Raw genomic sequence first — 16,242 nt, forward strand, 5'->3', positions numbered from 1 at the left:
GGGAATTTTCAAAATTTTATTACTTACAAAAAGTTCGTTCGTGTGGGATAAATATCCAGTGTGGTTAACAATTCTAACAGCTCGTTTTTGTACAAGAAATAACGAATCGATAAGGTTTTTAGAAGCATTTCCCCACGCCAGAATCATTAGCTTGCAGGCAAAACCACGACAGTATATATATGACGAAAGTGATTTTCATTTCCAGTAGGGCATGCGTATTGGTATCTTTACTTGCCCACCTCATAGACAGTTCCCAGCTGATAGCAACATGGTAGGCAAGATTACCGTGTGAAGGGGGACATTATTGTCCATTATCGATGCATTGATTACATGTTACGGTTAATTTGCTTTGATTGCCTCAAAGGATCACCTCTTCAACTTCCAATCTGTGCACCGACCTGTGAAGCTGGAACTCAATGTGGCAGAGTTCTCGGGGAAATTCTACCACATCCGAACCGCAGCGATGAACAAACCCGTGTTCAATGGTAGGATGAGAAATAGAAATGACTAAGTTTACAAATGCACGTATATATACGTGCACAAACGCAGGCAAACAAGCACCCAAACACACTAAAACGGTCACAATATTTTCCCACATTCCGAATTTCTTGATGAAGGGACTTAAGGACATCTGCCATTTTTCACTGAATTTGTATTTTTATCTCGACCCTTGGTGGTTTCTCTGGCGAATTTTTCCTTAAACAGTTGTACATAGTCGTTCAAGTCTGAAGGAATGATCACATTGTCGTTCTAAAGTATTTCCCCCTAAAAATGACACTTGTACACCTGATTACTAGAAGACTTTTCTTTCGTGGTGGGTAAAGAAGACATATGCCAATAAGATACAGTAAGTGTATCTTAATTGACAATTAAGGGTAACTTCATGAATTGTGCAATAGATGAGGATGAGTTTATTTCCACACATGGCAAATTCGTTTATCTCTATTCCCATGTTACTATCATGCATTTAACCCCTGTATCATAGTGCTCGTGTGCGTCATATCAAATAAATGCAAATTATACGTAAGACTACACTTGTATATTTGCAGATTACACTTCAGACAAAACAAAAATCAAGAGCATAAGGTTGCAGTCAGTATCGGCAAAAACACAAATTAGTAATACTGACAAGAGTAGGGACTGCGGAACGTTTTTCAGGGTGTGTGTGGGTGAAGGGAGCTGTGGGACCGGGGAGGGGGTCAAGGTCAAGGTCAATGCTGGGTTGGGAAGAGAACGGAACCCTTGGAAATAAATAGGTGTTGCATTTTTTCAATTGTTTTTCCTATTCTTCTGTTTTTAGCCAAAGTGTGTGTGTGTGGGGGGGGGGGGGGTTGGGAAGAGAACGGAACCCTTGGAAATAAATACGTGTTGCATTTTTTCAATTGTTTTTCCTATTCTTCTGTTTTTAGCCAAAGTGTGTGTGTGTGTGTGTGGGGGGGGGGGGGGGGGTCCCGGCCCCTGAGAGGGAAATACGAAGACTCCAATATCAAGGCCTGTGTAACTGGAGGTATCAATGCATTAAGTGGTTTATTATGGGGGCAAAATTGAAGCATATTATCATAACGATTGAGTTCCACCTTCCACGCAGCGATCAAGACCACGAAGAAGCGGGTACTGGTGTTTGTATCATCCAGGAAACAGGCAACAGCGACCGCCTTCGAGCTGGTCGCATTTCTCCGCCACGAGGAGAATCCACAAATGTGGTGCCGCTTGAAGAAAGAAAAGGTAATAATATTTTGGTATGATAGATAGGCCTCCTCGGTATACACATATCTGATATAACAAACTGCTTTATTCACAGCAATCATTTCTGTGACGTTGTTCTTACGTTTCTGTGAACGTGTGTACGTGTTTGTGTGGGGCATTACTGATATAACAAAATGCGTGAAATATTGCACATAATAATTGTCAGGCTCCTTGCACATATTCTGTTATGGTTTCTTACCATGTAATAATGATACTATCCAAACTTTCATTTCAGGCTTTTCATAACAGCCTCAGAAAAGTTTCACGTGCTCATACAATTTTCATTGTATTCCTTGATAACTGCAGGAACAATGAAAGTATGACAGTTATGATTACATTAGCAACAAAATAGTTGAATTGATATGTAAAAGTAATTGTAAGTTTAATAGAAAAAGAATAGAATGACATGACATATTATTACCTATATGAGATAGTTTTGTGGGACAATTGTAGTTAGTATTTTGATCGGTCGTCGAGGTCAGCGGGCGATATCAGTGCGTGTATCACCCTCCATCCGGGTCTCACCATTCACTTTGCATATAAACATTCCGGTCAATCACAAAGAGGAGCCATTCACAAATCTGGGACACACGCACCGCGGAAGAACGCCAATGAATCAACTCATGCAAGGTCGACTACTTTCAAAAGCACTACCCGTCAAACAATGAAGAGTCCATTTGTGCCCAATGACTGCACAGTGACCATCAGTTATTACAACTCTCCAAATTGAAACAGAAGCAAAAACAAAGTGTAAATACAGAAATACGTTCAGATGTTTGAAGTTCGCCTGTTACAACTACATAATGTATCTTTGAAGTTGGAGTTGAATGATGTACATTAAGGAAAAATTTTGTAATTATTCGACATGTTGTTGATAATCTACGCGTAAGTTAGATGTGGCTTGATCTAAAGGGTTTAGCCGTATTCACATATTTTCCTAATTTACCTAGGGGATATGTTATCATTATGATGTTGACTGGCCTTGAGGGAGATACCAGAAAAAATACTAGTTGCCCGCACTGAAAGAATATTACCCTCGTCTTCGACTCGGGCAATATCGATTTAGTTTGGGCAATATTTTCTGGTATCTCCCTCAATGCCAGTCAATATTATATAGTCATTTTGATTGTGTTTGTGACAACACAGTTATTTAGTATGATTTGTCGATTTTTCAGTGTACATCGGTCAGCGTATTATATATATATATATATATATATATATATATATATGGAGATGTGTCGATCATTCCCTACAGGTTGATGACATGGCAGCCAGTGTGTTCAATCAAAACCTTCAACTGGCGCTGTCCTATGGTATAGGCGTGCACCATCCGGGCCTTTCGTGGAGCGACAGACGGACTGTAGAGAAGCTGTATCGTGACAAATACCTCAAGGTATAGATTCCATAATCATTTCGTCCTATTCTTTAAAACAATTTGATAAGTTTTAAAACAGAATTTTACATAGCCGACTTTATACGTTCATGATTTTTATGCCGGGGGGGGGGGGGGGGGGGGGGGGGGGGGTTGCATTGTGCAGTTTGCAGAATCAATGGTATTGCATTAAATGCACAGCCAAAATCTTCTCCGTGGCATTTCGCTAGCACTTGAGATGCGTCCGAGATCTCGCCTATACTGTGTATTCTCCCTATGCACCATTTCATTGTGAATAGGTGCTAGTGGCAACCAAGAGACTGGCGTGGTCTACAGATCTTCGAGCTCGTCTCGTCATCGTCAAGGGGACCGAGCAATACGATGTGAGGACCCGGAGATACGTGGACATGCCTGTCACTGGTAAGCAGGGCCATAAGCCGAGCGGTATTAATCAATGGCATCAGATGAAATGAATACAGCCAAACCTGTCTATAGCGGCCACCCAACGGAGATTAAAAAAGCGGACAGTTGGCCGCCATAGACAGGGTTGTTAACGTGGCTTTTCCTGTCGGAGGGAATTGTTTTGAGTGGTCGTATACGGCAGGTGGCCGCTAAGGCAGGTTTGGCTGTAATTATAATGATATACAACTATATTAAGAGAGAGAACGCACCTTGATTCTTCAGAATGTTTCTAAACGCCGCCGAACACCGACTGTGTAAATTGTAGTCGCCTTGTGCTCGATTTGTGAAATTATAAATCATAGTGCATCTTTGTCGAAGAACAATGGACGCTCTACAGAAATCTTTTCGTCAATAGTCGCAGAGATACTCGGTATATGGCTTTTTGTGTATTTGCTATCTATCCTTTATGCTCTTAACCGCACTATACATTCGCATCCCTTGTCAATAATGCATCATCCAACTTTTCATGGCGCAATTTAGTCAAGTACATGCGACATTTTATTTCAATTCTGTTTTTTTTTTTTTGGTCTTTATTGGCCCATCCCCACTCCTTGCGCAGAAGGCTTTTCGCTGAAGATGTTGATTATGAACTTGTTTTAACAGTGCAATCACGTTACAGGGCTTTATCAATAGTCGAATAGTGATGTATAAATGCACTGCACCATGCACATTGCAACTCATAAAGTGATAGGCCTGCTATATTAAAGGGTGACATTTTATTCGCAGACCTTCTGCAAATGATTGGCCGTGCTGGACGCAACAAGGACAGTCGTGGTACAGCTCTGGTCATGGTCCAGAACACTAAGAGAGACTTCTACAAAACGGCTCTGCGGGATCCAGTTTCCCTAGAGTCCCGGTATGTGGTTAGCTAGACCTCCAGGGGGCATTTCATGAAGCATTTTGTCTGACAAGTTTGTTGGAAAAATTTGCTGTCAGCCAATCAGATGCAAGGATGTATGTAGCTTTTAACAGTTTGTCAGACAAAATATCTGGCAAAACACTTCTTTTTCAAATGTGAAAGATTAAAAAATAAGAGTTAATGACGATGATGAGATCAAAAAAAAAAAAAACGGGGAAAAATGTTCAACTGACACAAAAATTAATGAAGTTACTTGTACGCTCTTTCATTTGAGCCGATTATTCTTCAATAGCATCATCAGGCGATTAGTGATGAATTGCCTGGTATCGGATGTTTGTATGTGTGTGTGTGTGTGTGTGTATGTACGTGTACAGTCGTATGTGCTACATGTTGTACTTTTATAATACAAATGTATTCCTCATATCCTACTGTCAAGGGGGAGAATAAGTATAAGAGTGAGACCAAATATCTGTTTGTATTTTTCTCTACTATAAAATGTGGCGTGCATCCAGAAACTGTAGAAAATGAAGTAGCTGTTGTTGTTGTTGTTATTGTTTATTTTCCTCCTATTCGAATCGTACGTCTTGCTGATGTTAAATCATCTTTCCTCCCTCCTATACTCTCTGATGTATTGCAGGCCGAATAAGGCATTGCCCGAGTACGTGAACGCGGAGGTTGCGTCTGGAAATATCAAGGTCGAGCAAGATTTCGAGGACTATATGAAGACGACTTTCTTCTACACGAAACTGACAGCAAACCCAAGGTAATAGTTTACAAAACAGTCCGATTTTTGCTACAAAATCCTATATTTTGTTGCTCCTTATCCTATTTTTGTTTGTTTGGTTAGTTTTATTTTTGCCTTTTTTGTTCAAATCACACATACAAGAGAATATATTATATACATTTTGAAAATAACAATTCACGACTTCCAAATTGATTAAAAATACATTATGAGCATAATATTATTCGATGTAAGACGTGTAACATAATATCACAAAGAAGTTTAGAAGGAAATCGTGAAAATAACAATTATTATGAATCACCTAGGTGATGATTTATTATTAACTCAGAACATGTTACAATAACCAAAATTTAGTAAAAAAAAAAAAGAAAAATAGAGAAATAGGGGATTTGAATTAATTGATTTGGGATTGTGTATCTTTAGATATTGTAATAACAAAAAAGCAGGAGACCACGATCACTTTGAAGCAGCAGCTTGACATGGATTGAGGCCTTGGGGTAAACTTCGAACTAAAATTTGAATATTATCATTTTTCTTGCAACGATTATAGTATCTAGTACAGAATAATCAGAAAACTCGGTCTTCAAAATCGGTTTGTTCGGAGTACTGTATGAATTTCGCAGAGGCAAGTCCTGGACGCAGTGAATCTGTATGCTCATTTGGAATGTTATTATTGTATGGTAATATGATACTTCGTTATTTACGATACGACCTTTCTGTGGTTTAAGGTAAGCTACTGATTCTGTCTGCTCTCATTCAAACTGTTTTACGTCCTCAACTTCAAATCAATATCCCATTATCCGCAGTGAAAATTGCATTTTCAAACATTTTAAAAACGAGCTGCCTCATTGTACATCGCTGTTGTATTATACTTTGTATACTGAGTATTTTCCCAAGTGAAGCTACACTACGGAATTTTGTTTACTGATAATTCAATGCTCTCATCTCACTTCTAAAATAGACAGCGAAGACGGGCATATAATTCTTTTTAAATGAAACAAATAGATGAAAGAGAAGTAATCAAATGCAAAAAAAGATGCATGTCTTCAGGCAGAAGAGATGAAATAGTTTACATATCCCTTCAAAATGTTTAATCGAATAAAGATTTCATAACATGTGGGCCTATGTGTGCCGGTTTTTTTTTTTTTTTTGTTGTTGTAAAGTTGTTAGCTTCAATGTGATTTTAGTATCCTAACAATAGGTCCATATACTGTTAGCCTTAATAAAAAAAGAACGAACTATCTGAATGATTCTCCAAGGATTTCTTTGCTTCAAACAAATGCCCCTCCAACCTTTTTTTCTCCTCCACGTACGTAAAGAAAAACTTTTCATGATGTTCTGGAGTCTGCTCCTCCATGTATACAGTGGTTATTGTTTTCAAGATTTGGGTCTGCGACGCGAACGCTAAGACGACGCAGCCTCCCGGGTTGGACAATGGTAACAGCCGTCTCGCGCATGTGCAGGACGCCAATTTTTGCCCAATTAGCGTTGTCTTAATAAACGCCCGCGTCGCAGATCTAACTCGCTATGAACTCCCGCTATGTCCATTTCATGTCATTTCTTTTCAGCTACTATGGCTTGCCCGGTACAAGTGAGAGAGAAATGACGAAATTCATGGCTGAAGTGATAGAATCCACGCTGGTGGATTTATCCGACAGTGAGTGCATCAGAAGGCACAAGGTAACTTGTGAATATTATTGTCAGCATCTTCCCAAGTAAGACTTAAAGGTAACTAGATTACCATCTGACCATTGGGAGTAGTGATTTAAAAAAATGTTCGGGATATCACATTTGATGCATATGTGTAGGTCAGTTTTATCACAAAACATCCAACCATATCAACATTTCGCAATGAAGCCTAAAATTTAAGGAGATATACGAGTAACTGTTTTTCTCAATAAACCATAACTGTAGACAATTAAGTCTGGCAACATTTTTATTTTAACTATTTTTCGTATTTTGTATATTTACCAATACTTAACATTAATTGTACTTATTCAAATTCTACATTTGTTTTTTCTATCCCTAACTCACAGTTAAGATTTGTTTTGAAGCATTTAAGCTGGGTTTTTGTTTCATCTAAATTATGGCTTTAAAATTCAGGAGAAAAAAATTAAAAACGTAAAATACTGACAAATAAAAATCATGAAAGCACAAAGAGAAATCCTCCTTGAACAGAATGACCAACACTTTTTATTTCGAATTTTATAAACGTTATGATAGTGTTTCAAGTAACAATCACGACAATGCAAGATCTAATAGCTGATTATAATTTTATTTTGCCCTACACGAGTCATCCCAATATGCATATAAGTTGGCATCCCAGAAACTTAGTTCTTTCATTTTACTCAACTGAATAATCTGCTCTGCAAAGCCACCTCAACGATTATTACAACATCTTTTTTTTTTCTTTCGAAATTTGTCAGGATGAGGATTGTTCTGTCTCTGCGCTGCCCCTCGGCCGGATAGCGTCTCAGAATCACATACATCATGACACCGTCAAGATGATCAAAGATCGCCTCAAACCAGACAGTTCCATCGGCGACATTCTTACCATCATATCGGTAAATATTGAATTTGGTTGTTGCTCTCTCTCTCTCTCTCTCTCTCTCTCTCTCTCATTCTCTCTTAAAGGGACTGTACAGTACTGGTTGAGGTGGGGATTCATGTTTTGAACATTCCCAAGTGAGATAATGAGAATCCTCTTGTGAAATACTATTATGAAAGAGCATGTAATTTTAAGAAGAATTAAACATTTATTTGATGAAAATTGGTTTTCAAAAGGCTGAGATATCCAAAATAGTAATAATAATAAAACGCGACAGGCCACGTCTTTTATTAGGATCTCTTTGTTTCACCTTGTTTTTGGATATCTCAGCCATTTCAAAACCAATTTTCATCAAATAAACTTTTGATACCCCTTAGAATTTCATGGTCTTTGACATCTCATAGAGTGGTTTCTGAATATCTCGCAAAATGTTAAAAACTAAATCCTCACCTCGACCAGAACTGTACACACCCTTTAAAATTCTGGTTTATCAGGAAGAGAAAGTTGGAAATCCAATAAATGTACAACATAATTCATCATCCTAATGAGCACTACCAAAAGTCAACATGCACACAGCTGCAGTGCTTTGCGTGTAATAACATACGGTCATCTATGTTGAACCCGTGTTGTTAAGACATCTATACAAATCTTATTATAGAACATAAACTTGAATAATTCGGAGGATGAGTTTTCATTTGCGTGTAGGCCTAATTAATTTGTCGATTTTTGTTGTTGGAGTTGTTCAAGAGGAATTTTCTATCCCAAACAGGTACACGTTTTCGTGTTGTAGAGCCCATGCTACAGTCCTACAACAGAAAGCTGTAATTTCTGGCATAGCTGTAGCCTATACTACCCCGTGAGATAATGCTTTTGGTGGTATGCATTTATATTGTCATTAGTTAAAATGATTTTCTTCACGTGCCCTCTGCAGAATGCAGTCGAGTTCGCGTCGATGTTGGTGCGTTTTGGCGAGGACAACATGAACAGGTACACAAACTTACCTAGACTATTTAATTTATTGTGGTTTTTGATCAGAGAAACAATACTTTGAAAAACCTTAAACAAATTACACTGAACAAGGATGATGACATAGAGGTTCACATATTTCAGAAATGTAGCAGTGTAATTGTGTTACAATACCGCTTGCTTGCAGGTTCACCTGTGTATAATCTATGCATGCCTTCTTCTTTTGTTCTGCTTCCTTGAGCCCCAACTCATGCATACTTATGGTGACTCTGCCATGTCATCATCGTTGTTCACTGCAATTTAATTTTGTTCTAAATTTTGAAAATATTCTTATTCTTCATCCCAGTCATCATAAAATCTGAAACTCTGTTATCACTATAACTAATTTATAGTTATTCAAATGCAAAAATCTGAACATCATCCGGAGGTCTCCTTTAGACATCAGCTCATTAGACCCTGGTCACACGATGCCAAGGCTGGTAGCCGATCTCCAGCCACTTGAGATCACTGGCGACCAAAACCCCGAGATTCTTCAAAATCTTGATCGGTCGGCAACTAGCTGTTCGGCGATTTTGTACGGTTGCCTTTACTCTGTTGAGCGTGTACAATACAGGGAAGATGTACAGGGAAGATGTATAGGTCGGGTCCTACTGTACAAAGGATTTTACGTGACTACAACATCCCGAAATAGGACATTCAGAAGATGTGGTTACATTATTCTGGGAATATAACAAAAGTTATCTGTTTCATTAATATGTAGGCCTAAGTAGAAGCACTCTGAGACAGTTTTAATTTTCAGGCTTTCTCGGTCGATTCACTAAGATATTGTTCTTCATGTTAACCAACTTAGAGTGTATGTCAAGATGTCATTGTTGTCTTTATCCATCAATGGATTTTTTCCTATTTACTTCAATGTACGATATCAGGACGTTGTCGATGAAAGTGCGTTACCCTCTCAGCGGGCCCAGTGCGGACTTCACAAGTCCCCACACCAAGACTAATCTGCTTCTTCAGGCGCACATTGCGCGGCTCACCCTGCCGTGCACCGAATACGACGGGGACACGAAAAGTGTGCTGGGGCATACCGATAGGATTCTAAAGGTAATAAAGACCACACTCTTTCACCTGTTTCAGCTTGTTTCAGTCAGTAGGGCATCTCCTTGATCAGTATAGGGACCTATCTTTGTTTGAGAGGGAATGGCGTGATGGTTAGAAGGAAGGGGGATTAGTGGGTGTAGCTCTGATATGTTATATGGCGTGATGGTGAGGGGAAAGGGGGCGGGGCGAGAGTAGAATTTGTCGGTGTAGCTCTTGGAATACAATATTGTGAGATCTGCCTTTGCCGAAAGCAGTTTACAAGTGTTTTCGTACAATTCAAAGCCAATCACAAACGCCAGAGCAGGCAGAATATTTCTGACAGGGACTAAGAGTCTGATTGTACCCTTTTCATTAAAATGAAGTGATGTCAAGAAAATGTTGACATACACTTCAACCAGAAACATCGCCTAAAATGGACATCGCATCCTCCAACCTGAATCACCTTCAACTTGGAGGTTTTTTAAAAAGAACACAAATTGGTATGGATTGTTGCCACGTCATGAGCCTGACCGAACCTTCAGCTTAGTGGTTAGTGGGACGCACGTAATTACCTTCACATCGCTGCCTTTGCTTTATCATGTATTTTCATGCCTCCGCCACGAAGTGTCGCCGGAGGCATTATAGGGCTTAATACACTTGTACATTTTTGCTTAGTCCCGTACCAACGGTGGGGCTAAGGGGGGGGGGGGGGGGGGCTTAGCTCCACCGTTGGTACGGGACTATCCTTAGCCCACTTTCTGTTTACACTCGTTTTTGCCAAAGTGGGCTAGCCCCACCGATAGTCCGGTACTATCTGGCCCTGCAAAATAGCAGGGTTAGCACCGCAATTGCGGTGCCAAGCAAGTGAGTGTAAACAGAACGAAAAAATAATCCTGGGCTAAGCGACGGAGACGAAGTCCGACTCTCACTGACCAATCAGAAACGAGGTAATCAAGGGCTGCCGGTGCGTGCGTGTACGTGTACAGTACACAGCGTAATCATGAATATTCATGTGGTTTGGAAAGTCCGGGGCTAAGAAATACGAGTGTAAAAAGGTCAGTTTTCTCCTTAGCCCCGGACAAGAGATAGTATGGGACTAATTGGCCAGTGTAAAAAGCTGAAAAAATTGGTACGGGGCTAACGATAGTCCTGGGTCAGAGAAAGTGCGGGGTTAAGAAACACAAGTGTAAAAAGGGCTTATGTTTTCGGGTTTTCCGTCCGTCCGTCCATCCATCCTTCCGTCCGTAATCAATTTTTAATCAAACTATAAAAACCGTTGAGGAATCCTAATGAAACTTGGCATGTACATATATGAGTAGGTGAAGTTGTGCTTATCAACTTTTGGGTGCCCAAGCTCAAGGTCAAAGGTCAAAAGGTCCAGGTCAAATGCTCAAAATCTCACTATATCCCCCATACAGTATTTATGCAATGCCTGAAGGTACTTTCTTGAAATGTGTGTATACATGTACTACCGCATAAAGATTCCCCAGAGATAGTTTTCGGTCATGAGGTCAAAGGTCAAAGGTCAAAGGTCACATGAAAATGTTAAAATTTCACTTTATCTGTATATCTATCCAGTCATGGAACTTGGTACATATATGCATGTACTGATTGGCAGTGATTATCTAGGGAATATGGGGGTCAGGGTCAAAGGTCAAGGTCAACCCCTCAAAATTTCACTATTTCCCTTATATTTATACAATGCCAGCAGGATTTATCTTCAAACTTGATGTATACATGTATTACCCAATAGAGATTATCTGGGAAGTTTCTTGCCAAAAGGTCAAAGGTGAAAAGGTCACAGCTCAAGTGGAAGAGCTAAATTTCACTCTTTCATATCTCGAAAGTGACTCAAGGTATCATCATGAAAATTAGTACGTAGGAACTATTAATGTGTGTTCTAATTGACAGTGATTCTGCTGGGAATTTAAGGGTCATAGGGTCAAAGACCAGGCTAAAATGCAAATAATTTACTACTTAATATTGAAATTAAATTTTTTCTCCATGCCTTGAAAATTATTCAATGCATAAACTTACAGAAATGTCAAAAGTCAAGTAAAAATCCTCAAATTCCAAAATACACGTATCTGCACGCTAAGACAATATAGCAAACCTAGTTGGATGACCCAGCTGGATGAAAATCAAATTGACACTTGTACCACCTTTTACCATGTATTTTTTTTTATTTGATGGAAATAAATAGACTATTGTATTGAATTGGATTGAACAGAATTGAACTGTTGTTTTTCACATATTGGGAGATTTACCACATTCCTCATAATTTCTATTTCGTGCAATTCCTCGTCAATAAAAAAAAAAGAAATATGCAAAACTTGCACTTGATCGTACATGAATATGCAATCCAAATAAATGTCTAATATTTCTACTTCTCGCTTACCTACAGGCACTGGTGGAAATCGCAGACCTGTGGAAGTGGTATCAGACGGCCATGAATGTTATGTACCTTACCCAAGCTGTCGTCCAGGCCCAGTGGAGTAGCGAGAATTCTCTTCTCACCTTACCTCATGTCAAGCCAACTTTGCTTTCCTCTTTCATAAACCCATGGTGCGAATGACCTCTATGGTTTTTCCCTTTCTTGACACATCTTGGGCCCATTTCATAAAGATTGATCGTAAGATTGATCTTACAATTGATGTAATTCAAAAACAGTTACGCTCGATATGCTATTGAACTTGTGCTTTGAATCAAGAGTAATTCTTTTTTAGTATTGGTAATCATTATCGATTAGTATTGGTCTTACGCTTGATTCACCGAGTTAAGCTCAATAGACGGGTCCCTGCTGGTTTCCTAACTTTATTTCTACATAGGCCTACATGATAAACAGCTCCACCCCCCCCCCCTCACCTTTACCACAGTCGAACTTCAGTTATTAGATGACATGTAATAGTATTTCTGTGTATCAGCATTTTTTCATCTGTCGATCGCATATATAGGGGCCTATTGTTGAGAAGAAAGTTTGTAATAACAAAATACTCGATTGATTTGGATCAACTGGGTCATTTGCAAGGAGACTTTCTTTCTTGCGTGTCTGTAAATGCTATTTTTTTACTACGACTTGTACACATGACCATTGCCTGAATTTGTCACATCGTAAGTTGCCGATTTGACAACTTGAAATATACTCCTATTCGTTGGCCTATACTTCGGCGGGTCGAATTGTAGTCTACCATGCAGGCAAGCTCATGATCAAGGTCACGTGATATTCTGAGATGCTATGATCCTTGTGTCATGAGATCTGAATTGGTTCCCTTGGTCAGCATCTCTGTCACCTTTTAACCCGTTTAATTGATAGCGGCAAAAGAGAGATCAAGAACGTACAAGAACTGATTTCGGTCTGCAATGGTGACAAGAGCGCCCTCCACGCCATGCTGAGGGGAAAGCTGCACCAAAGCCAGATTGAAGAGGTAAACCAGTTGAAATCCAACTTTGTGTGTTTTGTTCAAGTAATCACAGAGTTGCCACTCAGATTTTTTTTCTTGCAGTATTTTGCACTGTTTTGACAAAAATACTTCAGGTTTCTTGGAAATAATGTTTTACCTTTGACCCAAAATGTGTTTAAACAGATGAAAATACTTTTTTTTTACCATCAGAAATATTTTGAGATAAAAAAGTAAGTTTTTCGAGATTTTCAATACCTTTTGATGGAGACCACAACCCATGAATGGCAAAGGGTGCGTTTTTACCATGACTCAAATCAGACGACGTATTAAATTTATGCTAAAGGTGCCAAAGTCACGGCCTGCTCTGCCATCGTTTCCGCGATTTTAACACCCTCCTGGCGCTCGGTAAATTTTGAAACTTTGATCGTCGGGTCTAGGGCAATAACCCTAGACCCTTCTCCTGACCCTAACACTAATCCTAATCCTGAACCTGATCCTAACCCTTACCCAAACTCTAACCCTAAACTTAACCCTAATCCTAATCTTTGCTCTTAACCTTATCACAAACAGTAACCAGCATCTAGCCGGGGGGGGGGGGGGGGGAGGGAAGGTTGATTGCCCTGATACGTTGGAATATGAGAAATGAATACATGCTACATGTACATGTCAAAGCTGGCTAACACAGACATACATATACAAAGAGCATGTCTTGTATTTCTAAATTGCCCTTGGTAAAGGAAGAACATCGTAGGGCCTTGACAAAGCAATTAATTTATAAGGAAGCTGAGCTCTGAGGTGAATCGTCTCATGATTTATAAAGTATCATATTTATTTAAAAAAAACGCCTTAAAACAATAGATTCAAAATGACATACATTTCATAAAATAATTACCTTCGATAGAATAATTGTGGTTTTGATAATGTGATAACAATGATTATTTTATGAACTTTGAATGAATGACTATTTTGGTCCCATTTCTCTGAAAATTTTTCAAAGGGAAAGTTTTTTTTTTTAGTTTGTAATCTTTTTTTATCAGTAGGTATATCATATAACAATATGTATTTGAAGTCATATTCGAACTCATGTTGAAAACAAACACCGTACAATAAACACAGATGTGGAACGTCCTCGAGAAGCTACCTGTAGTACAGGTTGACCTGGAGCTACGGCCACGCCCACATGATGGTTCTCTGACAGGATTCCCGGGGATATGTAATCTACGTAAGTACATAATGTTTAGCATGTATACATGATATGGGAGAATGACGTCTTAAGAGCTTTATTCATTCAGGTGTTTAAAACAAGGCCGTTTCGTATTTTTCCTATTATTCGTATAATCATAACCTTTAAAGCCAATACATCGTCTCTATTCCAGGATAAATGCCTATCAATATAATCGTCCCCCAATTGTCCCTACATATTAATCGGGTGTAGAAGCAGAGCAAAAGCTCTGTCAAAATACAGTATGTGGGCAGTTGTACAACACAGAACAAGTTGAATAGAAAAAAAAAATGATTATGTACCATATTCGATCACAGTATTGATATAAACTCATTTGCATGTAGAAGTCTGTGCATTAGCCTTTAGAAACCTTCCATATCATATGATGAATCCCTGACCGTGGTTCATATGATTGGCCTGTTCTGTTCTTGGTTACTTTGTACACAAGTATTCAATTCAATTCAATTAAAATTCAAATGATTTTATTTTCACATAAAGTAATACGAAGCAATATACATAACGGTTACATGAGTACATAATATTCTAAATCACATAGGTTTCAACAAAAACATGGATACAATATCAACTTTGTTTTAAGATAGATAAACACTATGATAAGCAATACTATTATTTCATTTTGTAACTCTATATAGAAAAGAGGAATTCACAAGAGAAGCATAGCTTGTAAATTTTGTGAATTACTCTATCAAAGAAACCAATAAATCAATGAAATCAAATGCGAGCTATGGAGATACGATTGAAAGAAGTGAATGACGTGTGTTACAAGGCACAAGAAAATTTGGCCAAGATTTAGAGTCCGTTATACTTACTTGTACCAGGCTGGTCAGTTCGAAGCATCCGTTAACTCTGTACATGCATAGTGAGTCTTGGTGAAGAATGATAAAAAAGAAGTGATATTAGCAATCCCTGGTGGGACTATGATAAACAAATCATGGAAGAAAAGAAAAGAAGAAGGAGAAGACGAAGGGAAAGAAGAAAAAGAGAAACAAGCAGCTTTACAGTCAGTAGACATGGTGTCAGAAGCAAAATTGGAAATACCCATTTGTCATTGTAAAGCTAACCTTGTTCAGCAAGAGAATATAGATTAAAAAACACGATTTTGAAACTTTCTCTCTAAAGATATTATTTTATGCTCACTACAACTGTATTCATCTGCGATAGGAAAAAATAGTTATTCAGAGGATTTTATTGGAGGTACATATTCCACTCGATTTACTCTGTTTTCCCCTTGTTTCTTTCAAACCCAAAGCGAAGCAGTATTTTGGCAATGTATCGCCGAATCATGAGTACTGGCTGGATGTGACCCTCACTAAAGACCATCAGATGGGAAATGTGAGTTGAGATGCTTGAAAATTTGTCTTGAAATGTTTGAAAAGTTGAAGTCGATGTTAGGCAATCTGTCAGTAAGTTGCCATATAAACAACTCGACCCAACAATTTGATTAATTTGAATAAAATAAATGCTAAGTTCCCGCTCGCATGCCGTAACAATTATAGCCAAACGTGACTGTCGGGCAGAAGCTTCTAGAGAATTGGTAAGACGCCTGTCGGGTGTTCAGGAGGTCATAGGTTTGAATCCTGCCCGAGTATAATATGCCCATGATTTTTATCATGGCTATACGACTACACACTGATTAATGCGATGCGTATTTACGTCGATGTAGGACAATTTGTCAAACAGTTGCAATTAGAGTTGTCTTGTTCATGTAGATACTTAAATAGTTTGAATTTGGCCGCTAGCTCTCTGTTTGATTTTTACATTCGTTTTAAAACAAAGTAATAAAATTGAAAAACGCAGACTTCTCCGATTAGACGAAGTATAATGCG

At 38.7% G+C, this 16,242-nt stretch overlaps 1 protein-coding gene across 1 annotated transcript in view; it reads left to right on the forward strand.

Moving 5' to 3' along the window:
• The window catches only part of LOC139724644 (activating signal cointegrator 1 complex subunit 3-like), a 45,415-nt gene that overhangs the window by 26,356 nt on the left and 2,817 nt on the right, over positions 1-16,242 (forward strand). Inside the window, exons 19-32 of the mRNA XM_071635778.1 lie at positions 365-485; positions 1,589-1,725; positions 3,002-3,139; positions 3,418-3,538; positions 4,307-4,436; positions 5,077-5,202; positions 6,750-6,861; positions 7,608-7,745; positions 8,661-8,716; positions 9,622-9,796; positions 12,177-12,337; positions 13,086-13,197; positions 14,290-14,395; positions 15,666-15,748. Coding sequence (XP_071491879.1) covers positions 365-485; positions 1,589-1,725; positions 3,002-3,139; positions 3,418-3,538; positions 4,307-4,436; positions 5,077-5,202; positions 6,750-6,861; positions 7,608-7,745; positions 8,661-8,716; positions 9,622-9,796; positions 12,177-12,337; positions 13,086-13,197; positions 14,290-14,395; positions 15,666-15,748 — 1,716 coding nt within the window. The remainder of the gene's footprint in view (positions 1-364; positions 486-1,588; positions 1,726-3,001; positions 3,140-3,417; positions 3,539-4,306; positions 4,437-5,076; positions 5,203-6,749; positions 6,862-7,607; positions 7,746-8,660; positions 8,717-9,621; positions 9,797-12,176; positions 12,338-13,085; positions 13,198-14,289; positions 14,396-15,665; positions 15,749-16,242) is intronic.

The sequence above is a fragment of the Diadema antillarum genome, unplaced genomic scaffold, assembly GCF_040938485.1.
Source record: "Diadema antillarum isolate AM-2024a unplaced genomic scaffold, OU_Dant_1.0 scf00000015, whole genome shotgun sequence".
Lineage (NCBI taxonomy): Eukaryota > Metazoa > Echinodermata > Echinoidea > Diadematoida > Diadematidae > Diadema > Diadema antillarum.